General features: G+C 52.6%; 1 protein-coding gene across 6 annotated transcripts in view; it reads right to left on the bottom strand.

Annotated features, from left to right (window-relative positions):
- Nucleotides 1–25,807, bottom strand: part of Slc35f3 (solute carrier family 35 member F3) — a 250,951-nt gene that overhangs the window by 62,642 nt on the left and 162,502 nt on the right. For 3 of the 6 annotated variants that reach the window (XR_009225653.1, XM_058575005.1, XM_046432089.2), the window contains exon 3: nucleotides 8,826–9,150. Coding sequence is in view for 5 of the 6 variants with exons in the window: in XM_058575005.1 (XP_058430988.1) it covers nucleotides 8,826–9,150 (325 nt within the window). In the remaining variant the exon portion in view is untranslated. Of the gene's footprint in view, nucleotides 1–8,825; nucleotides 9,151–23,551; nucleotides 23,843–24,790; nucleotides 24,965–25,807 lie in introns of those variants that run through there. The other 3 variants (XM_046432091.2, XM_058575006.1, XM_046432090.2) reach the window with 3 other exon arrangements.

Raw genomic sequence — 25,807 nt, forward strand, 5'->3', positions numbered from 1 at the left:
GGTCTGGCACTCAAGGGTGCTAAAAGGACACATGGGCAGCAGGGAGAGAAGTGGGAAGCACTGCCAGCTGGGTTCCCTGGAAGGGTGGGCTGGGCACCCCAGGCAGCAAGGGCTGCACCAGCAGGGACATAGCGGAGCCAGCAGGAGAAAAGTGACAGGACAAGGGGCATGTCTGCTGTGGCCCCTTGTTGTGTCTACAGGGTAGCAGCGGGCTTTTCCCTTTTTGGTTTTCAGCTTTCAAAAATATAAGAGCATCAAGAGCTTGAGAGGACCTGATCTTCTAGACAGCGTATCACCTTGTACTTCCTCTGGCTCTGGTTCGTGTTCTAGAACAACACAGTGTTGGCCTGCTCCACATCAGTTCTCACCCTTTTTCCTGTCAGACTTGTCAAAGCTCATCTCTGTCAAGAAACATGTCTCCCCCATGCAATCTAAAATAATGACAGGGCCCAGTGCTGGCCTCCCTGATGTGGGCTTGACACCAGCTGCAAGACATATGCTCATTAGGAGAAAGACTCATCATCTGGGACTGCACACCATCATCATCATCATCATCACCCCACTACCACCACTACCACCATCATCACCATCATCAACACACTACCACCACCATCATCATCATCACACCATCATCACTACCACCATCATCAACACCATCACCACCATCACCACCATTATCATCACCATCACCATCACTAGTATCATCCCATGATCAATATCACTACTACCACACCATCATCATAGTTATCATACCCATCACCACCACACAACCACCACCATCAATCACTACCACTACCATAACCATCATTATCATAACCATCACCACCATGAACAACACCTCCACCACCACCATGCCAACTCCATTATCATCACCATGACCAACATCACCATGAACATCATCGTCATCATTATTATAACCATCACTACCATCACAACCAACAACACCGTCACTACCACCACCATCATCATTATCATAAATATCATTAACATTACCACCACCACCACCATCAGCATCACTATAATCATCATCATTATAATCATCGTCACCACCATCACTATCATCATTTTATAACCTATAGAGAGCAGGAGCCATGGTTGTATGAGTTTTGGGATACACATTTTGAAGATGCAAATATGGGTGGGAAGCCTCTGAACAAGTTTGGGGATTTATTCACACAATCACACTTAATTCTGTTCCAGTTAAACACATGATCCACACAGGAATCATGGAACCCAGGGGAGGGGTATGGATCCCAATAGCAACCCTCAAAAGCAGATTTTGAGGTAACAGCTAAGGCTTAGAGTTTTTAGTTGATTTTTCCTATATTCCTGCATCAGATGAAGACAGTGTGGTTTCCAATCCCAGCTACCTAATGGCCGGCCTGTGTTCTTACCATTGTCACAGTGTTCCCAGCATGGGCTGGTAGCCCTCTCTCCACTGTTGCTCCATCCTACTTGGGTGCTGCCTCCAAGTTCCTTCCAATGAGGAAAGAGCATCAATCCATCTTTTCTTGGTAGCATTATGGGGAGGTCCAGGGCTGAAGAGAACAAGGCACCTTACCCCCTTTCCAAGAGCATCTGTGACCTCTTTGATAATTTGAATGATTTAGATCAGAGTATCCTCAGAGTCCCTTTTGTATATTTCTAAGTCTTTAGCAGATGATCTTTTGCTAAATGTGAGAGTTTTAAGGCTCAATGTACCTCTGAGCTAGTTCACTAGCCTTGACTCTACGATTAAGAATCACATGGAAAGTAAGAAATGGCTCAGCCTTACCAGGTGGCATTGGGTGGGCCTCAGCCTCTTGGTCATTCCTACACACCTGTACATACCTGCACTGATTCGTGGTGCCCTTTGCAAGCTGCAAATGAACCTTTGTTATCTGGCTTATGCAGACACTAACAGCTTCTCAAGACCTGCAGAGGAAGGTCCCCTCCTCTGGGAAGTTACCCTTTCTTGCTTTCCACCTTCTGAGCCCCTGTTACACTGATCTTGAATATCTTCATGGTGACCTTGGCACTTTGTGCTAAAAATATCACCAAAGCTCTTCCTGAAAATTCCAGCCTGGGGATTTTTGAACCCCCCAAAGCCATAAGTACACTGACTTTAAAAAAAATTTTTTTTTGAGTTATAGATGGACACAATACCTTTAATTTTTTGCTTATGTTTTTCATGCAGTCCCGAGGATAGAACCCAGTACCTTATGCATGCTAGGCAAGCATTCTACCACTGAGCCCCAGCCCCATCCCTTTAGCTACCCTCTTTAAACCCACATCTTACACATCCAGAAGCACTGGAACTAAACTTTTGCAAAATTTCAACATGATTGAAAAAACATTGCTGCAGCGGAATTAAACAGACTCTGAAAGTACACGGTGGATGACCTGGAACTGCAGAACCTCCAGATCAGACGCTGTTACCTGGTCAAGGTTCAACAGAGCCTTAGGTACCTGGGGCTGGCAGGCGAGGTGACTCAAGTTGAAAACAAAGGCGGCCAGGAGGCAGAGCAGCAGTTCCGCCTTGCCTCAGGGTCCAAGGTCACTCGTGGAATATGACACTCTGGACTTGTCTGTGGGATGCTGGGCTGCCATTCAGGTTCACTGGGGTGAAGCCAGAGCTGTTTACTGAAGTGCAGGGTGCGGGGAGGAGAAGCCAGAAGGGAAACAAAGGAGCTAAGCTATGAGGCATGACCACAGGACGGAAGTGGAGTGGCGGCCCAGCATTGGCGCAGGAAGGCGATGGGGCAGGTGGACCACGCTCCCCTGTTTACTCACGGATGCATCCTTGAATACCAAACCTATGCAGCCTTCATGGGCTACCCAGGCCCTTGTGACTTCCCACTTAGCCATGAAGCACTGATCACATGCTCTGTGGCAGCTGTACCTGACATTGGCTGCTCAGTTGACTATCTGCATGTGTGTGTGTATATGCATGTGTGTGCGCGCGCGTGTGTGGGGGTGCTAATTGTCCCAGCACAGCCTGACCAAAATCTCCTGGCATGAGGATACTCATGAATAATCACCATTACTGTCCTAGGCTAAAGACATGGGCCAAACTACAGACGGTAGCCCCCAATTATTGCATCCATTTCTTCTAAAGCAGTTACAAATCAGACAGACAAAAGACAAGGACATCAGCTGAAGGGCTGTGGATGAAGTGCACCATTTTATAGGTTGTCAGTCCTTGGGGAACAGACAGGGAACTGGACAGCTGTGTGTGTGCTAGGAGGGACTGTGGAGGCAGGGGGACCAACCCGTGATATTTTATCCCTTCCTTCACCCCAGCTGCTGAGCTGGTGAGTAGAATAGGGCTCTTGGACCCCACTGGAGACCAAGCAAGTCAGGCCTCCTTGCCACTGGACTCCTGGCACAAAGGGGCTCCTTTTCCCATTGTTCCAATTGTTTGGCCTCCACCTCAGTGCTCGGCAGGGCTGGGCAGTGGAGGCAGTCAGTGGAGGCTCACCAAGGAAGGATCGCAGGCCACAATAGGGAATTATAGGCCACAATAGGGCTCCCCTAGGGCTCGCTCTGCTCGACGAGGCAGGAGGTGTCCGCGAGCACAGGCTCGGACAGGCTCCAGGCAGGGGCCAAGGCCTCCCCTCCAGCACCCTGGCCCCATCTTCCCCTGCAGCCTCAACACCATCTGGCATGCTATCTCCCCTGTTCACCACTCCTCTCCTGCTAGAAGCAAGCTCCACGAGGCAGGGATCCTCCTTTCTTATGGTCACGTAGTATTCCTGTGCCAGGAGCAGCCCCGGCACACAGACGGCCCTTGGCAGGTCCAGGGGAATAACAGAGAACCTCCATCCCCCAGCTTGGAGGGGCCCCTCTGACAGATTTCAGAGGGGCTTCCACCTGATGAACAGCTGTTGGTGGGAACAGGCTGGAACGCGTCTGGGGCTCCCTCCAGAAAGGGAAAGTAAAGAAAGCCACCAACCATGTCAAGGGTGAGGCCTGACGGGGCAGGGAGACATAGGGCACCCACCGCTGTGCCTGAAAATGTGTACAAATACTCCCTGGAAAGAAGATTCCCACTTATTTTCAGAATCCTGGGGTTTGATGGAAATGACAATTGTGAAATGATTTTCACCAACACAAGATCTTGCTGAAGGCTGAAGAGGAAGTTGGCAGTTCAAAGCAAGAGACCTGGTTCTGTAATATTTCAAGATTTCCTAGGAACCCCCCTCACACCAAACAGGTGGCAGGGGGACCAACCCGTGATATTTTATCCCTTCCTTCACCCCTGACAATCAGCCCACTCTTAACGTGAGATGGGAACATGTGTGGTACCAGTTAAAATTAGTTCCATGAATCCAAGTAGCTCTGATTGGAGCAGATTTGCTCAAAAGCTTTTGGAGCCCCCAGTGCCTAGAGACTAAAGCCTCAGCTGTGGGCTGGCCCCAGGGTGCTTCCCACCTGTGTCTCCATCTGCCTGTGGAGCCTGAGATCCACTCCACCCTGTGCTGGAGCCCAAGCTTCAGTCAAGACAGTCTGGTCCCCTCCATCACCCATCTCCTCCTTCACCCTACTGTTTGGGCCTGGGCTTCTCTCCCATTTGGTTGTGAGCTCCTTAGAGTCACGATCAACGTCTGTGCCATCCACACCTGCCTGCATGCCCTGGGCACACCAAAGTGGAGGAAGAGTTTGGTGAACTGGACGATCTGCAGCTGGCTCCATCCCACACTCAACACAGCGGCAGGAGCAACGGATTTCTAAAGATCCAATCTGATCATCCCTCTGATGGTCCCTGCCACAAATGTGCCAGAGCCGAAGCTCCTCTGCAGGGTGCAGGAGGCTTGCCAGCATCTGCCCTTCCTCCTGCCTCACTTCCTACACTCTTGGGAGCCCTCCCTTGGGCTCCATCTCCATCTGCGCGGGTGTTCTTGACCTCCTCCTTCAGCGGCTGGCGGGCCATCTGCTCTTCCTGGCTCACTTCCTCCTACAAACCTTTCCACTCTGCCAGGACACACGCACCCAGCCTTCTGTACTGGCTCCCCGGCATGCACCCTGCCTAGTTTACCAGATTTGGGAATCCTTGGGGACAGGTATCATTTATCATTGCATCCCTAGCACATCTCCTAGAGAAGACATGATAACAATTACAGTACAAACCAACCTCAAGGTCAGAACTGCTCCACTCTGCTCCTTAGACTCTGAACAGCCACAAGACCCAAGATGGTTCCTTGGCCATCTGTACACATCAGCCTCAGGTAGCACTGCAAGAGATCCAAGCTGCCCTTCCCCTTCCTCGGCTCTGAATGGCATTACAGTGGCTGGGTAGAGCCAACTGGCTGGCTTATAAAAGACTGGCACTACAACAGGCAGAGGAAAACATCTGTTGCCACTGCACCAGAATTCCACCACGGTGACCTTTATTGGGTAGCTACATGATAGCAGAGAACAGGTCGCTGCTGCTGCAAGCTCCCAGAAGACCCTCTGACATGACTGCAAATGCCCCACATCTGCTTCTGCCTGGATTCTGCTGGTGGTGGCAGGTACTGGGGCCTGGGAAGCCATCCTTCTCTCCCAAGGTCAGAGGACCCAGAGGTTGTGTGTCCTCACACCTCTCTTGACAGTCTCTCCAGGCTGCAGAGCTGGTGTGGCCTTCCTCTGAATCCTCACCACCCCAGATTCAGTGCACAGCTGTCCAGGAGACTGCGGTACTCAGCACACTTAAGATTTTCCTTGGCTGGAGCTGTCCCCAAGTTCTGGGCACTGCTGCCTCCTCAGGGCATCCTGTGCCATCCAATGAGGTCAGACAGCTGTCAGCGAGCATCAGGAAAGACATGGTGGGTGCCCCTCATAGAGGAGGGAGGTGCCCATTGTGCTCCAGGAGCTGGGACAACCCCAAGTCAAGGGCCAAAATGCCAGGTCAATGGGGCTGAGAGGTCTTTTACTTGGGTTTAATTTCTGACTTCAGTGTCTAATCGTGAGTGCCTGGCCAGTGTTCTAGGATGTCCTGTGCAGCCACTAGGCTGCAGATTGATTTCTCAAGGGGAACCTGAGTGTGGTACCTTGGGGTCAGCTCTCCTGCAGTTTGAATGGGCCACGGAAAGGCGGTGGATGAACAAAGCCCTGGTGCACCCTTCCATTCAGCCCACAGGAGTCACAGCATACGCTTCTCTGCATTTATGTGGCGGACAGCAGATAAGAGGGTACATTCACATATGGTGCCTCATTGATCACACAGCAATGTTTTGCGCAAGGCGAGGTCTGAATCGTCTATTTATAAGTGGGCATCTAAAGCTCCGAGAGCTTAAATGACATGTCCACAGAGCCTCCCTCCCCAGTATCAGAGGACCAGGGCTGCAACAGCAAGTTACAGTCAGTTCTATGTGGCCAGGTGAGTCCTGGTTCCTACACTGGGTCAGATCATCAGCATTTTTAAAAACCGATAACTGAGACTCAACAACTCCAGAGCCATTAGGGTCACAGTGCAGCCTGCTGTCCAGCAGCACCAGGCTATCCTGGATGCTCTCCAGGAGGGCAGGCTCTCGTGCCACCCAGAAGCCCTGCGTCAGATGGCTTGGCTGGCAAGTCCAAGGAGCTCTGAGCCAGGGACCTTCATCTCCCTCTCTGCTTCACCTGCCTTCTGCCGCTTCATTTGGGGATAGCAGCTGAGTGGGAGAGGGCTTGGAGAAAGAAACTTCCATCTGACTGCTTCCTAATAACTAAGGAAAGCCAGCTTGTCTGCTAAGCCCACTCTCTGTGCAATGTGTGTCTATTGGCCTCCTGTCTCCCAGCCCCCTGCTAAGACTGCTAACCAAGGACCCATCTCCTCAGCAGGCCCTACATCTGCTCTCTCTCATTAACTCTGATAAGGGCATGAAGATAGAAGATGTCGTTTCAGTGTTCTCGGTTCTGGCAATGCAAAAGCTGTTGAAAGCACTCCTCATCTGAGCTGTGACAGTCATGGTTTCCTTAGGAGGGTCTGTAGTGACATTCAAATTCTTCTCTCCCCTCCTGGGGGAGACTCTTCACCCCTCTCATGGCATGCATGGCTTCACCAAATATCCAAACCTGACTGGAAAATGAGCAGCTCCCCTCAGCCATGGGAAAATCTTTCCAATTAGAAAAATTTTTACTGGGAACCGGAGCTGAGTTTTGTGAGAGAAACTGGGCTCAGTTTTAAGTGGTTTCACTAATCAAGGTAGGATTCTGCACACTCCCCCACTTTCTCTAGCCAACACACCAGTCCCTGTAAGGGTTTCTGAATTCTTTCTGGATGCTTTGTACAGGAAGGCACCAACTGAAGTCAAGGAGTGATGTCTTTTCATGCAAAACGGGGCCCCTTCAGTGACATTTCTTTTTTCCTACTTTGACCTTTCAACCACCACTGAGCTTCACTCCTTAAGTGTGGTTTCCAGCCCAACAGTCTAAATGTTGCTGGGGCTGCCCTAAGTGGCCACAGTGCCAGCCTTGCCCCCAGGCACAGCCATGGCTCCCGCTCACATCAGTGGCTACTGTTGAAGAGAGGCCCTTCCAGCAGGAGCAGCTGATGTCATCAAGGGGCCTCCATCTCTGCTCCCCTAGTTCTTTGTGGAGAAAGGGCATGAAACTTGCTCTCAGGCCTCTGCTAGAGGCATTCAGTGCCTCCTTGGCAATTTCCGGCTGGCTCTGAGCAACTGGTTGAAATCAGCCCTGAGGATGCCGCAGTCCTGACTTCAGTGTCTAATCGTGAGCGCCTGGCCAGTGTTCCCCGCATGCCTTGTCCCCAGCATTTGCCCCAAACCCTTTCCACTGAGGGGACATGCAAGGATAGCTGGGTGTCTCAGCTGATTGAGGGTGGCTCCCCAGGGTCTGTTCCTCCAGAACTCCTGCTCTACTTTACAAACTGGTCTTCTAAAGGAGCCAGGACCTTTAAGGAGTATGGCACCTGCATCTCCAGTCTCTGGGGACAGAATGGTGAGTTCCCAAGAGAATTCTGATCCCAATCTAGAATTCCATTTCCAAACCACTTTCCTCTTTGGCTCCAGTGATGGGCTTAGTTAATCTGTGGCTTGGGAGGGCAACTTCAGGACAGGGCTAGGGTTGAAGTGGACATTCGACTGGACTTGGCCATTTTGTAAGGGTATGTGTTGGGGTGGGGTGGGGTGACGTGGGGAGGAAGAAGGCACTGGTTGTCATCACCTCAAAATTTCTGTTCACTTCTGGGACTGATAAAAGACAAGTTTCTAGGGCCTATAGTGACACCTTGGCCAGCAGTCTTTCTTGGGGTTTTTGACAGACTTGAGCCAGTGCTTGACAGCCCACATGGTTCTCCACCTGGGCAACATGAGGTGCACTATCAGCTGGAGGAGTTGGGGTCAACACTAACAATGAGGCTCCAGGGGAGGGTTGGGGCCTTGGCAGGAGTCGGGGGCTGTTGCAGACTGAGATGGGATCAGGATTCTGGGCTTATTTGGAAAGGGGCATCAATTCCATGTGCAATATATGAGAAAATAACGTCAACGAAGTCCACAGCTGCTTTGCTTCTGGTCTCCACACTGCAGACGCCAAGACCTTGCAATCACATACCAAAGGAGCCTATGTTTTGCTCCCAGGCACCTGGCTCCAGGGACTCCAGGTCCTCACCCCAGCTGGAAGGAGCTCTGCTCCATTCCTTACTTCTGGAGGGTACTGCCTTCTCCTGTTTCACAGAAAGGAAGCAGCTGGTAGGGCTGCGGGATGGAGGTGCAGGCAGAGGCTCACCAGCCAGGGTGAGGAGGATTCTGGTCCTGGCCCAGTGAATGAGCAGGTGCATTGAGACTGTCCCGGGTTCCCACCTCCCACCTGGGCCAGTGGCCCGGGACTGCCTGGGACAGGTGGTCAGGGTCAGGAGGGCCTACCTGTATCTCTGCTTCACAGACTGCTTCTCGGTGGACTTGCAGACGTGCCCCGCGTAGTACAACGGGAAGAACAAAAAGTTCCAGTTGGTGGCAAACCAGGTGAGGGTGAAGGGTGCGTCGAACTTGGCGAAGGTAAGCTTGGCGAGCTGCGTGGAGCCAGCCCAGGAGGCGCACACGCACAGCACCACGGCCACGCCCCAGAACGTCTTGTGCAACTGCGCCCTTGAGCACGTCCAGCGGCGGCGGCTGGTCCTCCCTCCGGCCTCTGCCCCGCCCGGCGCCTGGGCCTCCGCAGGGCCCAGGGGCTCCCGGGGACGCTCCTCCCCTGGGGAAGAGAAGGCGGTTAACGGCCTGCAGACCTGGACGGGGTCTGCAGACTGGGACGGGGCGCAGGGCAGCTGCCGTGTCCTGTGCGCCAGAGCCAGGTGCTGGGTGCCAAGAGCAGACCCAGCCCAGCTCCACTGCCCCATTTCCTGAGAGCTTGCTGGAAACGCAGTCTCAGGCCTTCCCCAGGCTCCTAACCAGAACCTGATTCCATCAGGTGACCTGCCTGGACCTGGGAAACTTCAGAGCATGCTGTGGCTGCGGGGAGCTGGGCAGCCCTGGGAGGGGCTTCCTACCCAGGGGCAGCAGGCCTTGACCTCTACAGGGTCCCCTGCCTTGACAGGAACTCCCTGCCTGTTACTGACAGGCACATTCACCAGGCCCCTCCTCTTACTCTGAATGCTCAGAGACCACAGACCCTTTCTCCATCTGCTGAACTAGCTTCCTGTGGATGGACTCTGGTCCCACTTCGAAGCTTTACTTAAAAACTGCAGCCTCTGGCAGCTAGTGTGTGAGAGGCCACAGACAGGACACTCCATTATAGAGCTATGTCCCTTGGGGAAACCAGGCTACCAGCGGAGAGCAAGGAGGTGAAAGGCGTTATTTTCCACTGTTTGCTTTTCATTCATGATTGTGTGTGTGTCAGTCGGCTGGAAAGTTAAACAGAGCTGTGGCTGGTGTCAGAGTCACCATGGACAGAGGCGGCCTTCCAGGGGGCAGCCCACTTGCCCCAGTGTGCTCTGCCCGGCACTGAGCTGAATGGGCACCCAGCTGCCAGAGCACCTCACTCCAGGGTACAGAAAATGAGGGTCTCTATACATCATTTAAACTTAATGGTCATTTCATGATCTTTAATAACATTAAACCAAATTTTGTATGCTGTCTGAAACAGTTCTATGGGGAAAATCCTGGTTCAACATAGGCTGTTAAGTGGGTGTTCACTAATCCTGTCATTAACTGCCAGCCTGGACTGTGTCTGTCTTAGTCAAAGACCATCAAGTGCTACGTGACTAGTCAAGGACTGATTTGAAGCCTGTTTGACATGGTTTCTCTCATCTTCATTTTCTGCTTTAGTGATATGTAATCTCTTGGTTCTCCCGTGTGTGTATATCCACCTTGAAGCCCTCGAGAACCAAGCGTTTAGTTCCCTGGGAGCTGCTGACACCTGCCTGTCACTGCAGCAGCTGTGGGGGGGGGGGGGCACAGGAGACAGAAAGACGAGTCCCAGCCTTCCGCTTTATGACCTCCCACCAGGACTTCTTAACTTTGCTCGTGGTGAATTCCCACAGTTTAAGGCAAATTCCATTCCAGGTAGAAGCACACAGATTCAGTGTACACCCTGATTACCTGCCAGTTTTGATCAGCCTCTGCAGCCCTTCAGTACTGGATAACTGGGTGCGTGTGGGGGGCTGGGAGTTTTCTCTCTCAATGAAGCCCCGCCCTGAGTTCCCCTGGAAAGACAATTGGAGATGAAGACAAGGCCTTCCCCTCAAAACCCCCACTTAAGCACCCCGGGGGAGGCTGCATAAATTCAGCTGGGGGCACATTTCCTCAGTTAATGGGCTGTTATGGCAAATTAAGCTTTAGGACACGGGCCTGAGTACAGGTGCTATGTTGCATTCACAGGGAAGGAGAAAGCCACTGATCCTGTAATTTTATGTTGCTAAAATGGCTTTGTACTTGAGCAGCCTTTCCCTATCCTTGAGCCCTGTCCGATCCTCCAATCAAGGGAATATCAACAATGCACAAAAAAATAGAGACTCTGTAAACTAAACTTATAACTCTTATTTAAAAATAACATGTAATGGGCTGGGGATATGGCTCAAGCGGTAGTGCACTCGCCTGGCATGTGCAGGGTGCTGGGTTCAATCCTCAACACCACATAAAAATAAAATAAAGATATTGTGTCCAGCTAAAACTAAAAAATAAATATTTTAAAAAAATAACATGTAAGATTGAACTGTGTTTTCAAATGCGCAACACAGGTAATAGGTATGATAAGAGAAAAGGAGTCCGTGGCTGCTGGTAAGTTTGGTAAACACTAAATAGAACTGATAGGTTCTTTGCTCTAGGAATCTTCAGGGCACAGACGTGGTGAATTCCCAGGAGGCTGCTATAGCCCGAGTGCCTGCCTGCTATCTTAGTTAAGTGGGTAACACCTGTAGTAGATCCTAGTGTACCCTGGAACACATTTTGAGAAACAGTGGAACAGACCCTTAAAAAGGAACAGACAACAAAACCTAATTCATTGCAAACCCTCCAGTCACTGCATTGAGTCTCTTGTAATAATAATAATAATCACATATCAGTTTCATCACCTCACATATTCTTAATACTTCCAGATACCTCCTCCCTCTATAAATACAAAACGTTCTTTATAAACACACTATGAAAGTACTGAGAAGCAAGAATGAAAAGCAACCTATAATAAGAGAGCTCTCTCTGCTGCTGCTGCTGTTGCATTTTCTATAGTTTCTTGTCTGTGCAGGACACAAGGACACATCAGCAGACCTGTGCAGGACACACGGACACAGACCCACTCACTCAGCAAAACCGAAGTTGCGTTGTCTCCATCCTGCAGTCATTTAACCTAACACACCCCAGCACAGACTTTATAAAGCTCTCGAGGCTGTGTGTAGTAACGACTCCCAGGAACATCTCCACTGGACAGGAGATTGGCAGGAAGTATCTGCTGTGTGTTCAGAGCTTTAGTCTAGGAATAAGCGCAACGTGTGATCACTGTCCTTCAGGAACTGCGGGAGTGGTGGTGGTGGTGGTGGTGGTGGTGACAGGATGCACCCATAAAAGAATAAAGAACAGTTATGTGCAAAATGCAGAGACTTCCAACCACAACCGTAACGAGCAGTCATGAAGACAGCATGGCCGGTGTGCCCTGGGATGCTAGTGACCAGAGTCAGAGGAGGCTGCGGCGAGGCTGAGCCTGGTGGGACAGAAAGGCTCTGACTAGGGAGGAGCCGCGTCCAGTGTCAGAGCGTGTGTGACCTGCCCAGGGGCAGCGAGCATCATGGACCCCACCTCGCCCTGTGGGGCTGCTCAATCATGCAGCAGGAGAAACTGCGAGGTTTGTGGAAGGGACAGGAGCAAATCCAGATGTCAACAGGCCCTCCTTCGGGAAGGCAGTGCAAGCAGAGGGCTGAAACATGGAAGAGCGACACAACAAACAGTCCTCAGGCATGTTTTTATCCACCATTGAAACGCAGGCCATGTTCCCCCCGCTGGACCGTCTCCAGAGTCACCTTCAATGAGCTGTCCAGGTAATGCCCAAACAGGTTTCAGACATGGAGTCACAGCAAGGAGGGCTTATCCCTCCTCAGAGTCTCTCAAGTCTTCAAGTGCAGGAAACTTTGTGACTCCCCCTCCTAAGCTTCAGGTCAAGTGCTACCTGTTTGATTTCGTTCCATTAGAGCCAGAGTGCCTCCAGGAAATCAATATGAATGAGCCTCACACAGCTCTCTGGCCATTAGTGTATGACTAGAGTCCCGTTGTGTCACGTTGGTCTCATTCTCCACCTGCTCTGCTAGCAGACCATCTGCTTAGGATCTTCTTGTACCTTGAATTTCACTCTTTTCCTGCAGGCAGCAGCTTGGGAGCAAGACACAGATCACACCCTCTGGCCCAACGGTGGCGCTGACAGATACTCTGTGCAGTTCAAAGCATCTCCCTGTAGCTGTGACACCGCTAGATGCTCTGTTTCGGTCACTTAATCCACCCAGACATCTGCAGGGCAGGTGGGCCCTTCTAAGAACTGCTGCCAGAGTATGTGTGTGTGTGTGTGTGTGTGTGTGTGTGAGAGAGAGAGAGAGAGAATGTGTGAGTGTGTGTTTGGAAGTGTGTATGAGAGTATGTGAGTGTGTTGGTGTGTGAGTGTATGTGTGAGCGTGTGTGAATGCAAGTGTGTGTGTGATATAAGAGTGTGTGTGAGAGTGTGTGTATGTGAGTGTGTGTGTATGTATAAGTGGGGGGGGCGTGCCCTCTTCTGCACAGGGATACTCCTTGCACTGTGACACGTCACCAAGCCTGTGCTCACGAGTCCCTCTGAGCTGTCTCAGAATCCTGAGGGCTGCCAGGCAAACTGGGTGTCAGTCCCACCTCCCCCACAGTCACGCTCCATGCCAGTCCCTAGGGGACGTATAGAGGAGTCACACTCTGTTCCAGAAGAAGCAGGACCCAGAGGCGATGTCCAGATTACAGAGAGTGAGCTGGAGGTCTAGCCTAGCCACTAGCCCATTTGGGGTCCATGAACCATCCACTGCTTTTCCCTGAGAAAATGACAAATTGGGTGCTTCTTATGTCCCTGTGGTGGAAGCCATTTCTACAAGGAGAAAGCTATTTAGGTTGGAAAATCATTTGCTGTCTCCTGAAATGGCCTATAAAATGGCTCTTACGTGCTTCAAGAAAACACCAATGGCTCTTCTACCAGATCCCTGGGAACAAGTGGGTCCTTGCTGACACCCTCCATGGAGAAGTCTCTAGAGAGAGTCCTGTCCTCAGGGTAAGGGGTCCTAGAGCCAAAGACACATGGGCTGGCATGGCAAGTCTCTAGTAAGCAAAGAGTGGGAAAGGCCTCTCAATTGGCATCTGCGTCCACAGGACCCACACAGATACTTTTATAGCTTTATGGAGGTATAATATTCATCCCATAAAATTCAGTAATTTTAAGGGTGCAGTTCAGTGATGTGTAGCAAATGCACAGAATTGAGAAAAACATCACTACAGTGCAGATGTAGAGTAGTTCCATCACTCCAGAATGAGTCCTCCTGCCCCCTATTTCCAGACTCTATCCCTAGGCCACTGAGATCTCCTTTCCTTCTCTAAAACTTGAGTATTCTGGACATTTCATACAGACATGCAGACTCCCACCTCTGGCTTCTTTCATTTAGCAAAGTGTCTTTGGGGTCCATCTATGTTGTAGCACATGTTAACTGTTCATCCTTCTTAGGCCTGTGTAGTATTCCATTGCATGGAGACCACATCGTTTATCCACTATTGTATCAGGACAAATGGGTTGCTTCTAGTTTGGGCTATGGTGAATAATGCTGCTATGAACATACGTATGTAAGTGCATAGATTCATATTCATATTTTCTTGGGTGGACTAGTTACATTTTAGGCCACTTATCCTCCGATCTTTATCTACCTCTGCACAAGGCAGAGCTCTTCCCTATAGGATGTGCTTAGTGCAGTGTTTAGAGAGCCCACATCTTAGAGGATCAGAGCTTCTGATTCCATCTCCAGGAGACACAGCCGGGAACTGCTCAGGGAACCAGAGTACCCCACACATTTCTTTCTTTTCCTGGACTACCCAGGGAAAGACAAGGCTTGAAGAACGATTTTCCATTTATTGGTCACCAATGGATACAACAGCTTAGGATCTGGCCACCAAACCAAATAGCTTTTACAGAACTATAAAACCAAATTAAATAGCTTTTTCAAGATGAGGAGTTTTTGGAAGAAAGCTTTTGCTTATGATTTTTTGCAAATATAATTTATTTTCCCAAAATGCATTTTGGGTTTTGTTTTTCTCATCTACTCATTAAATACTTGTTCAGTGAGTTTATGTGTGACCCTCTTTTCTTAATCAGTGGTGTGGAGGAAAGGGAAGGTTGGCAGAAGGCATCATCACAAGTCCTGGGCCACCTCGTTCCCTCATATCCAAAGGCAATCCTCATGTCTCATCTCCCTACCTGTTACATCCACCCACCCTTGCTGGACTGTCTGTGTGGATTCCTGGACCTTGGTTCAGAAAACACTGCTACTCTTCATACATGGCTGAGGCCTCATCTCTACTCTTGCCTAGCACTGGTCCCAGGGAAATAAAGGGATCTATGGACAACTGAAGCTGGATGCTGACCCCAAGCAGAGCAGATGGAGTAGAGGGGGAAACAGGGACAGGAGCTGGTTAGGCACACAGCATGTGCACCACTTTCTGGGAGAGGTCCTGCGTCACACCCCCCACCACGATGGCGGCAGTCAGGATGATTATTTGCAGATCTTGCAGATTGGACAGCGGAGGCTCTCAGAGTTACTCTCTCTAAGGTCACAGGTTGGTGAGCAGCTGAGAAGCAGTTCCACCCAGGTCTGGCCCACCCCAAAACATGAGCAAGAATGGAGAGCTTCCTCCTCCTCCCTTTCAGAGCTCATCAGGGTAGTAGTGCAGAGCAGCTCAGTCTGAACTGGGCAGTGCTAAATAGGGACATCAGGTCTGCAGAGGTCAGACTTCATTTCTCAACTGGAACAGCTGGAGTACATGTGGGCTTTGGGGCTGGGATTGCTGTCCTGTAATGAGGGTGTCATGGGCTGAGTGACTGTCCACTCCAAATTCACAGGTTGAGGTCCTGATGCCTGGGGTGGCTGAATGGGGAGGTAGAGCCTGTGCAGAAGTAATCAAGGTTAAGAGACGTCAAAGGATGGGGCTCTAACCTGATAGGTGGGGGCCTTAGGAGCAGAGGAACTGGAGAACCCAATCGCTCTCTATCTGCACACTAACAAAACAGAGGCCAGGGAGGACATGGGAGAAGGTGAGCAAGCCAGGAGAGAGCCCTCATTGGATGCCAACCCTTGCCCGCGCCTCCATCTTGGACTTCCAGCCTCCAGAACTGTCAGAAAACAATTTTCTTGAAGCTATCCATCCTGGGGCATGCCCGAGCTGACCAGCACAAGTAGGTCAGGTAGACAGGTGCAAGGCACAGACAGAGAGCTGTCCCTGTCAGGATGTGATGACAAGACACAGGAGACAGAGAATTCATTTTGATGACCCATTAGAAGAAACAAGGACCGGATCGGGAAGGTTAGATGCTATCTCCTAACTGCTGCCTCCAGAGGATCCTGGAGATGGTGTGTGGAGACAGAAGGAAACTGCCACTGGGAAGCCATTTTTAAAAATGAAATTAGCATTTTTCATGGGAAACATTTCCCTGGTGAGGACAGAAAGTTGGGAGGTAGAAGACTGCTTTTGGGGGGAAGAGTGAGGATCCCCTGGGAGTTCCACCTGAAGCAGCCTGAGAGCTGGGATAAGGCGGCCTTCTCCAGCCCACCTGCCTGCTGTTGCCTCCATTCTGGGAGCAGGCTCTGTGTTGGCATGTCCCTCGCCCTGGCTTCCACAGAGGTCTCCAAATGGCTCCAGATGTCCTCATGCTGTGGGCTCAAAACAATCCTGGAATTACACAACTCAGGTGAACTATGGGTCACGAGAAGCTTTGGGTGAGGCCACCAGCACCTGGGGAAGTGCCGGTGTCGGTGTCTGCTCTCAGGAGGGAGCAGGGCAGTGAGTTTCAGTGCTTGCCCTGAAAACACGTGAGCTCTCAGGCTCAGCTGTCATCCTTGTGCCCTGCTAGTCCTGGCCTGTGCACCTCCTGGAACTCCACTGTGTTCATGTCCAGGGTGCATCGCAGTCTGAGCATACAGTAGGTGCTCACCAGGTGCAGACCAGGTGACATCTGGGTGCTGATAGAGACCCACACACACCCAAACACACGGTTCTCCAATGCTTGTCCTTTCCAGGCAGCAGCTCTGCATCCTCTGACTCCCATGTGGACTGGGGTGCAGGCTGCTGTGACTCACGGGCCACCAGGGATTTACAGAGGGCAGAGCAAGTGCAGGGCAGCCCCCAAGGGAAAGGCTGCCCCCTGCATCTGCAGGCCCTTTAGGAAGGTGGGGACAACGCTTGTCTCCTGGTTTTGGTTGGTGGAACATCAGATGGAAACAAGGGAAAACAGAAAGTCAAGGCCAATGGCAGGGGATAGTTCCAATTTTTCTTGAAGAAAGAAATGCTGCTTTGTCAAGTAGATGGCAAGTACTCAGCAGAGTCCTCCTGTATTCTGAAGGCAGGACTGAACTTGCCCAGTCAAGGGCCAAAGTGGGGCTGGTCTTACAGTGCTGAACTTGACCTCCCAGGCTTAATCCGCCATGGAGGGTGACGCGGCTGAGCTCATGAGTGCATGCTGAGGTTTAACCCAAAAGCACCTGAGGCCCCTGGGCAAAGCTGGGATGTTGCCCAGCTTCTCTTTGAGGTCTTTTGTACTTTTCATGCCAACTCATCATCTGAGGTGGCTTCCTGCTGCTGAAGATTCATGGAACAAGTTGTACTCATGCAGCTGGTCCTTCCACTGTCTGCTCAATTATCCAAACCACCCCTGACAGTGCCCGAATCTGCATGTACACACGCACACACTCACAGATGGAGATCTCCTATTGTCCCAGGTCTCTGTCCTCCAGGGTGCTGCTGTCTATTGCTAGGGAAGGGCTTTAATCAGATAAACCAATCTCTGATAATGAATAAGTCACTTAAGAGACTCAGAACTTCCTGCAAAAAGAGCCAGCCCAAGATCTAATCTTCCATAGTAGAAAGAGAAGACCAGGCTTCAGGAGGCGGGAGACTCATCTGACTTATTCATTAGCAAGTGGGGACCAGGAAGAGCAGCCCAGCCTCCTGAAACCCCACCCAGCCTTCTTCCCTCTAGACCCTCCCCCAAGCTGTAAGAAGTCTTAACTAGTGGAATTGGATCACTCGCCAAAAAGGCTTTTAGGAATTAAATCTTGTCTTGGCTCGTCCCACAGAGCCACTGGGAAACTTTCCACCTCTTCAAGCCTACAATCCCCATCACTCTTGTTCAGCAGAAGCTTCTCCTTCCTACGTAGGAGAGATCAAAGGCTCCAGCACAGGTCCCTGGGCTTCCCTCCTCTGCATCTCCACGATCCTGTCTTTGCCTCACCTTCATAGCTCCTTCCTCTCAGCCTGCGCCTCCTTCCCCACCTCCTCCTCCTCCAGGCCAGGCTACATCAGCCGTCTCCGGGGGCAACCTCAGACCTGTTCTGGGATCAGCCTCCCTGGTGTGCCTTTCCCTGGTCCCACGCTCAGTCTCCTGCAGCGGGTCCCTTCCCTCCCTAGACGGCTCACCTCCTGCAATCTGGCTCCCAGAGCAGCACCCAGTTAGAATGGCTTCTGCAAACTCGCCCTCCTGGCTGCATCTGCCTCCTCCCCTCGTTTCCATGGCTCCATACTTGTGGGTCCCAGCCGTTCAGACTGCCTTGCTTCCCTTAGATCCTAAACATGTGTGGTCAGCTCCTCTGCCAGCCTGGTCACTCCAGGTCCCCATTTGCCTCTCAGGCTTGCTGTCTCCCTTCCTCTTCCTGGCCTGCGGTGCTCAGGCTCCATCTCCACTGCTGTGTCCTGGCCTGCTCTTCTATGTTGTCACCACTGCCTGTTGACCCAGCCTCTGAGTGGTGATGGGGTGGGCACAGGATACAGTCTCAATGCGAGGGCTGCCTAACCCCGTATTCCACGTCCTCACCTGCACAGCAGGATCTATGCCAGGACCCGCTGTGTGGGGTGCCACAGCACTCAGTGAAGCACCCCAGGGCAGGGGCTCACGACAAGCAGCCCATGTCACCCCTACCGACAGACCACCAGCCTGGCCTGGACTCTGCTGTGACTCCCAGCATGTCCTTCCTCCACTGGACCCTTTCCAGCAGGGGTGCCAACCTTTCCACCTCCGTGACCCCAACACGATATACACTTGTGTGAATAGTTGGGTGTAACACGCACAGGGAATACACACTTGTGTGAACAGTTGGGTGTAACACGCACATTCCCTAAAACAAAAGGGCCTTGGATCAACTCTGCTTCTCATCACATGTGACAGACTTTGGTTTTATCCTATCTTAAATACTTTATTAAGAAATTCTGTGGCTGAAGAATCAGGTTTCAGGATCTGGTGTAAATGGCACTGCTGAGCATGACCGTCTTGTCTGCTTGGACCTGCGGTGACCCCTTCCTCCCCTGGCGCCCTTCCTACCTGTCTCCATGACCCTCCACTGCTGCCCTGCATTCAGGAGGTCCCAGCCTGCTTGCCTCGGCTTCAAGCTCCCCCACGCCTACACCTCCAGTTACCCTGAGCTCAGCCCCAGCAGCCACTGGCCGAGTCCCCTGAGTGACACCATTCCTGGCTCTGCACCTTTGCCTGAGGCTCCCTCTGCCAGGAAGGCCAGCTTCTTACCCACCCTGTGACAGCCCAGGGCACAGATGACTTCCTCTCTGATCGATGGCCAAGCTCCCATTGCATGGGTAGTCACCACCTCCAGTGTTGCAACAGGGTGGAGTCTGTGACCACATCTGGGCTTTGCAGACAGAGTAACCTGTTAGATTAAGTTTTTTGGCTAAGAAGAGGGTACAGGTGGCAAGAGTGTTGTCTACTGGCCATCTGGGTCTCAGAAAGAAGTGAGTGCACTTTCCATGGAAATACCCCGTTTATTTTACTGTCCTTCCATGGAATCAAAGAATTGCACTTCAGCCGGTAACCTGTGCTCTGTGCTCTTCTGACACTGCCCACTAGTTTGGAAGTTCAGTTGGGTCAAGGATCGTATTTTACTTCTCCTAGAATCCCCCAGAGCCTCTGGTTCATTCTCTTGCACATGTTACAAAACATACTCAGTTGATGCATGAATGACTTTGTCATTGGCGTTTCAGGCTTGGGACTAGTCACCCAGGGACATGTCTTTGGGCACAGAGACACTTTGTCAGCATATGTCTGAGGTTGGGCCAGCAGGGCTGACCTCCATGTGGATAACTGCGTCCCTCGATAGGTCTGAACCTAGCGACCAGTGAGTGAGCCAGGCCTGTGTGGGGGGTAACAGAGACCACCTCCTCCTGGAGCAGAGGCACTTAGAACACCAACAGCCCTGGGGCCCTGGTGGGGTCCAGAGCACGCATCGTGTTGCAGTGCGTGCTTCAGGGGGCAAACATTCACTAAGAACCCGGGAAGCACCATGAGCAGGTGCAATTCTCTCTTTCTCGGTCATGTAGTTCTTCCACATTCAGAGCCAGACAGCTCTCTTATCTTCTAACTCCACGACCTCATGCAAATGATTCCCAGAGCCTCAGTCTCCTCGTCTGTAAAGTGGATTAACAGTACGCACCCTAGCTTTGGGAGGGCAGAGGTGATGGGCCATCTCCCACTGCACAGAATCTGCAACATGTTGGACATTCATCAGCAAGAAAACTTGTTCTCATGGTCAAGGGAAACACCATTCCCCACTTCCATAAAGAGAAACAGACTCCCGGAATCTCTCAGGCAGCCTGAGGCTGGGCACTAAATGCCAAAGCCCCCAGGCCTTCCACAGCCCTGCACCGCTGGCCTCTGGGGGAGTTCTTCCTACTGTTCTCAACTGCTCCTTCCCAGTGAAGACAATTTGAACACAAGTTAGCTGTTGTGGGGGGGGGGTGACCTTAGTGAATGCTCCTGTACTGGAGACATGCTCCTGACCAACAGTGTCCACTTCTGATGGGAAAGCCAGGGAGAGGGCAGGGGAGCAAGACCCACGCAGCTGTGACAGAGCCCCCACCTGGCCAGAGCCACTCAGGGAGCCTCAGCCCCTGCCCAGGCCCAGCCCCGCTCTCCTCAGGCATCCTGGCCAAGCCTCTGCCTGAAATAGCCTCTCCTCTCCTCCATGGCTGACACGCTTTCTCACACCCCCTGAGCCTCAGTGGTGATACCTCCTCCTCAGAAGGCCTCCCTTCAGGAAGGCCTGCTCCTCAGAAGGGCCTCCTCCCCAGAGCCCTGGTCTTCAGAGACCTCCTCCCGAGAGTTCTCCTCCTCAGAAGGCCGCTCCTCAGAGATCTCCTCCTCTCCAGAGGTCTTTTCCTCAGAAGAGCCTCCTCCCCAAAGCCCTGGTCCCCAGAGACCTCCTCCTCCCCAGAGACCTCCTCCTCCCCAGAGGTCTTCTCCTCAATAGGGCCTGCTCCTCAGAAGGGACTTCTCAGGAAGGCCTCCTCTCACACAGGCCTCCTCCACAGGAAGCTTCTCCTTTAAAAAGTCCTCCTCTGAAAGGCTTCCTCCTCAGATTGCTCAATTTTCAGTTTCCCGGTGACACTTTGTTCTCCGCGTTGAACCAGAACTTTCTACCTTTTATTTGACAATTTATCTGCAATGTCTCTTTCCCACTGGAATGAAATTTCCTTAAGAGAATGCAGCTAGCATTGCTCATCTTTGCATTTCAGGGCCTTGTTAAATGGTCACAGGACAGAGCAGGGCAGTTGAATTCTTTATTGCTTAAGTGAAGTCATCTTGTCCATCCTCCTGTGTCTGCCTTCACCCGAGCGCTGCATTTTCTATTTTGGTTTTATAAGCACCACAGGCTGGTGGCTTCTTGCCTCCCTTAGATGACACACTCCACAAGCTAATAAACCTTCCTGGCTGGCTGCACTCTGCCCCTGCAGCCTGTCTGCTCTTCACATCCAGCATGGCAGGGGACCACCTTGCCCTGTGCACCCAAGGAAAACAGAAGGATTCAATACTTCCAAAACAAGCATGCAAGATGCAATGGTTTTAGAAAAACAGACCCCCAAGCAAACTGAACACCAAGGGAAAAAGCCAGGCAGAGAGAAAGCCCTGCGTGAGCCCAGGTGCAGCCAGGACAGGCGTTAGGAGGTCCTGACCGGCAGACTCTGACTGATGCCTGCGTGGGCAGCCCACGCAGCGAGGGAATCCCTGCAGCCCTGCAGGTATTTCAAGACACTGTCCCACACCACGCTCCTTGGGAGCAGCAAGGTGTGCCAAAGGGGTCCAGCTGTGGCTGCAGGATGGGCCAGATATTTACTGAGCACCTACTGTGTGCCAGACACGTGCTAGACACTGTCACTCACCTCTATCTCCTTCCTTCCTCAATAGTGTGCCTAGGTGGGCTGGTACTTCTTCACATTCAAGGCAACTGAGGCTCAGCGTCAGATTTACACAGGTCACACTGTATAAGGGGCAGAGCTCCATCTCCATGCTCACTCTACCCCATTGCTGGTACAACACACTCTCCATTCCCCACAGATGTATGTGTGAGTGCTGGCTAAATAAACCAACCCAGAGTAAGGCAGAGGCCGTCAGCGTGAAAGGGACCCAGCTCAGTTGGGAGCAGCCCTAAGGCAGAGGGGAGACTCCTCATTTTCATTCCCTGAAGGCAACCTCCAGGAAGCCAGAGGACACCTGTGCCTGCTGCTGTCACTTGCTGTCCCTGCAGCACCTCTGGGGCCACAGCACCCTGCTCAGGTGGCCTCCCCACCATGTAGCATATCTCCCAGTGAGCTCAGGCCTGTCCTACCCAACCAGGGTTCGCTGGTTGCTGGCCATCAGAGCCTACCTGCCCAGGAGCAGGTGGAGGTGGGTGACTTCCTGTGCATCCCACTAGGGTCTCCTCTTTGCCAAGAGAGGTAAACATCAAGCTTCCTCCCACTCAGGCACCTGGGGCCCTGGGAGGAGCCTGGAACCCCGCCCCCCTTCCCAGCAAGGCCACTTGAATTTCTGGGGTGGGCCACTCCCACCAGGTCTTTCCAGAGAGGGTAGAGGAGGAGACAGCCACTGGAGAAAACCCAACCTCCCAAGGCAGACCATAACCAGAAAGAGGTACCTGCAGCTCAGGGCAAACCAAGGGTTTGCATGGGCTTAGGATCCCTTCATGCTCTTCACAGCTCCAGCTGTAGGTCTGGGGACAGTCTCTCCACCTTTCTGGGCCCCAGAGTCCTTATCTGCAGGTACCAGATAGCTACCCACCGGCCTTGGTGGATGTTCAGGCTGGCAGCACCCTGCAACTGCTTGGCTGTGACTCGCCCTCACTGGTTCTCAGCTTCATTGCAATAAGCAAGAACTCACAAGTCGGGTGCAGGGTCCTTGCACCCACAGGCCCTAACTTCAGTGGTCACCTCTCATGGGAGTGCCAATGGCTGTTCCCTGCAGGACTTGGCAGCTCAGGGCACAAAGGGGCTGCCCTCCTCCTTCTGCCTGCCCCTCCCACGCTCCATTCAGCCAGCTGGGCCAGCTCTGGGGAAGTGCAGGACTGAGATGGTCTCCCTGTGGGAAAGCAGGGTCCCCTCTCTCGCCAGAGGAATGACAGCGTGGCCGATACTCTCCCGCAGATACCCCTTGTGGGGGCGTATCCATACTCAAGGGGATACATGTAGGGTGGGACACATTCTGGAGCCACAGGGAACACATCCAGGGGCTGCAACCGGCTTCCCCCGCACCTGCCGGCCCCGCCCATCCCCATCAAGTCCCTTGGCTGCAAAGCCGCAGGCATCCCCGCCTGCACCGCCCGCACCGCCTGCCCCCGCGGGGCAACACCCGGCCCAGCCGGGCTGCAGGAGGACGCTGCAACCCAGGCAGCGCCGGTGCCTGGGGCGGCGAGGTGGGCAATGAGCAGCGCCCGAGGAAAGGCGCCGCCGCGGGCGGACGCGCGGGCGCTGCCCGGTGGTGGTCGGCGACGGCGGGGTCTCCGGCGGCGGCGCGCTGCACTGCGGACCCACCCGGGCGGCCGGCGGGCGGCCCGAACGCAGCCCGCAGCGCGCCCAGGTGCCGGGCGCAGGGGCGCAGGGGCGCAGGGGCGCGGGGCCGCGCGCCTTACCTTCCACTTTGGTGAGGGTCAGGACCGGACTGTTGCAGGCGCTGAGCGGGGCCACCCGGGCCGAGTGCTTCTTCATGGTGAGCCGGCGCCTGCAGGAGCGCTGCCGCTGATCGCTACATCCTGGGGCCGGCGGCGAGCCTCTCCAGCCGCGGCCTCCTTCTCGCCCCTCGCTCCTGCCCCGCGCCGCGGCTCACTGCGGCGGCCGCCCCGCCGCGCACATCCTCTCGGCCGCGCAGCACTCCACACGCGCGGCCTCCTACTCGGGCTGGCTGCAAACTCCAACGTCACGTCCCAGTGCACTCCCCACGCCCCGCCGGCCGCTCACCTGCTCCGCCCCCGCCCCGGGGCCGCCAGCCCTGAGGCCGCGTCCCGAGCTCCCAGCCAGTCCCCTGTGCAGCCTCAGGCCGCCGCCTCCAGGACCAGCCCTTTAGTGGGACCGACGCATTTGTGGGGACCCTGAGCACGTAAGCCCCAGTCGCCGCAAGTTTAACCAGGAGGTGTTTGACTTGGATGGAGGGCTGACTCCTCCCCTGCGCAGTCCTGAATTGTTTTACAGGGAGAGAAGGGAAAAAAGCAAAGCTCCCCACAGCTTGCGTGGGCTTCCTGAGCCTAAGAACACGTTATTTGTCTGGCCCTAGAGACAGCTCTTGGGGGGAAGAAAATGCAGTCCATAGACTAAGCAGCCACGAGAAAAGGCAGGCTTGGAGGAAATCTCCCTTTCTGCCAGGCGCCCAGGCTCCCAAGCTCCTGCTGCAGCTGGTCTGGCCTTTGACTCTGCAGGCTGGCCTTCTCAGCTGCCGCTCAGACCTGCTGCCAGCTACTGGTGGAAGGGGCTTGTTAAAAGGCCTTGAATTACCTATTGCATCCCTAGTGACTGCTGAGTCCAGAAGGACCTTTATCATTTATTGTTAATCTGGGATAGTGCATCATGAAATGTGCCCCACCATTCACTACAGGCAGGACCCTAGGCTCCTACACCCCAGAACAGGCGCCACTTTATAGGATCTCATTCACATGTGTCCCAAACTCAGTCCTGGCCCCAGCCACTACAGGAAATCCGAAGATTCAAGGTGGGTTTGGTTGTTATTATTGGTTAAGTTCTCACCCAGAGTTTCAGAACCTGTCTCAAAGTTGGTGTTCCACTGTACTGTCATTCTGATCCCCAGTAAAGGTAACTCAGTGGAGTGATAGCAGTGGAGAGTGACCCAGAACCATAGGTTTCCCTAACTTGGCACCTACCAGCTGTTTCTGGTGACATCCACCCACATGCCCCCAGTGTGCGGCAGAGTGGCTCCTGAAGTCGCTCTAGGGGAGTTCTTGTTAGTACTTGCCCTCTTGAACAGCCATGATGAGCAGAAGGACGAGTCTCTCAGAGGCCAGTGCTTCTCGGGGTGGCTTCCCCAGCACTACGACCAAGGAAACGTTCTCAGGATCCCTGCAGAGCCCTCTAGCGGTGGCCTCCACACCTCACACCTTTCCCAGGAACTCGCCCCAAGAGCCCTAGTGAGAATGCTACCAAGCCAGCCATTTCCTGCTCTGGAAATGAGCTGAAAGAAAAGAATTTATTAAGAAATAATACTTCTGTGTGGTGTTTCAGTAAGTTCACCCATTACATTCGTTATAGACATAATAACTAAAATATCACTTAAAACAGTACTCATTTTTGAGTACTATCAGACATTATGTTAAGTGTTTCACATAAATCATTTCTGTATGGTCATTGTTACCCCGTTTTATAGATTAGAAAACCAAGAAAGGTCCTAGGTCACAGAGTAACTGGCAGAGCAGTATTTTAAATCCAAGCCTTCAAAAGCTTTGTACTCCTTGTGCTCCTTTCTTATATGTTGTGAATACAAAATGCAAAACCAACACCTGACTATTCCAAGTCTGTGAGGGATGGGTGTCAGGTAATCTCTACGGGTGGCCTTTGGTCTGAATGTGCCTTTATGGAGCTGTGGTGCGTGAATGGCATGCGCTCCTGGAGGGCCTGAGCCTCCCAGCACCTCACTTTGTCTTCTACCCTCGTTCTACAGGCAAGTCATGAAGGAAAGTGCCGAATAAATACTTGTCTTTTATGAAAATAGCTATTTCTACTTTCTGCAATGCTCTATGTAAGTCAAACCATTGACAATTCCATATGGTTAAACATCCCTGTTGCTAGCTGCACTCATGAAATAATTATTCCCTAGTTTTGTTGGCTTGGTTTTCATCTCCCTGCGGGGCAGGAGTGTCTGGACCCTGGGAGGCCCTTGCTGT

The sequence above is a fragment of the Marmota monax genome, unplaced genomic scaffold (assembly GCF_021218885.2).
Source record: "Marmota monax isolate L192 unplaced genomic scaffold, Marmota_monax_Labrador192_F-V1.1 WCK01_AAM20220418_F8-fsc00071, whole genome shotgun sequence".
NCBI classification, from domain to species: Eukaryota; Metazoa; Chordata; class Mammalia; order Rodentia; family Sciuridae; genus Marmota; species Marmota monax.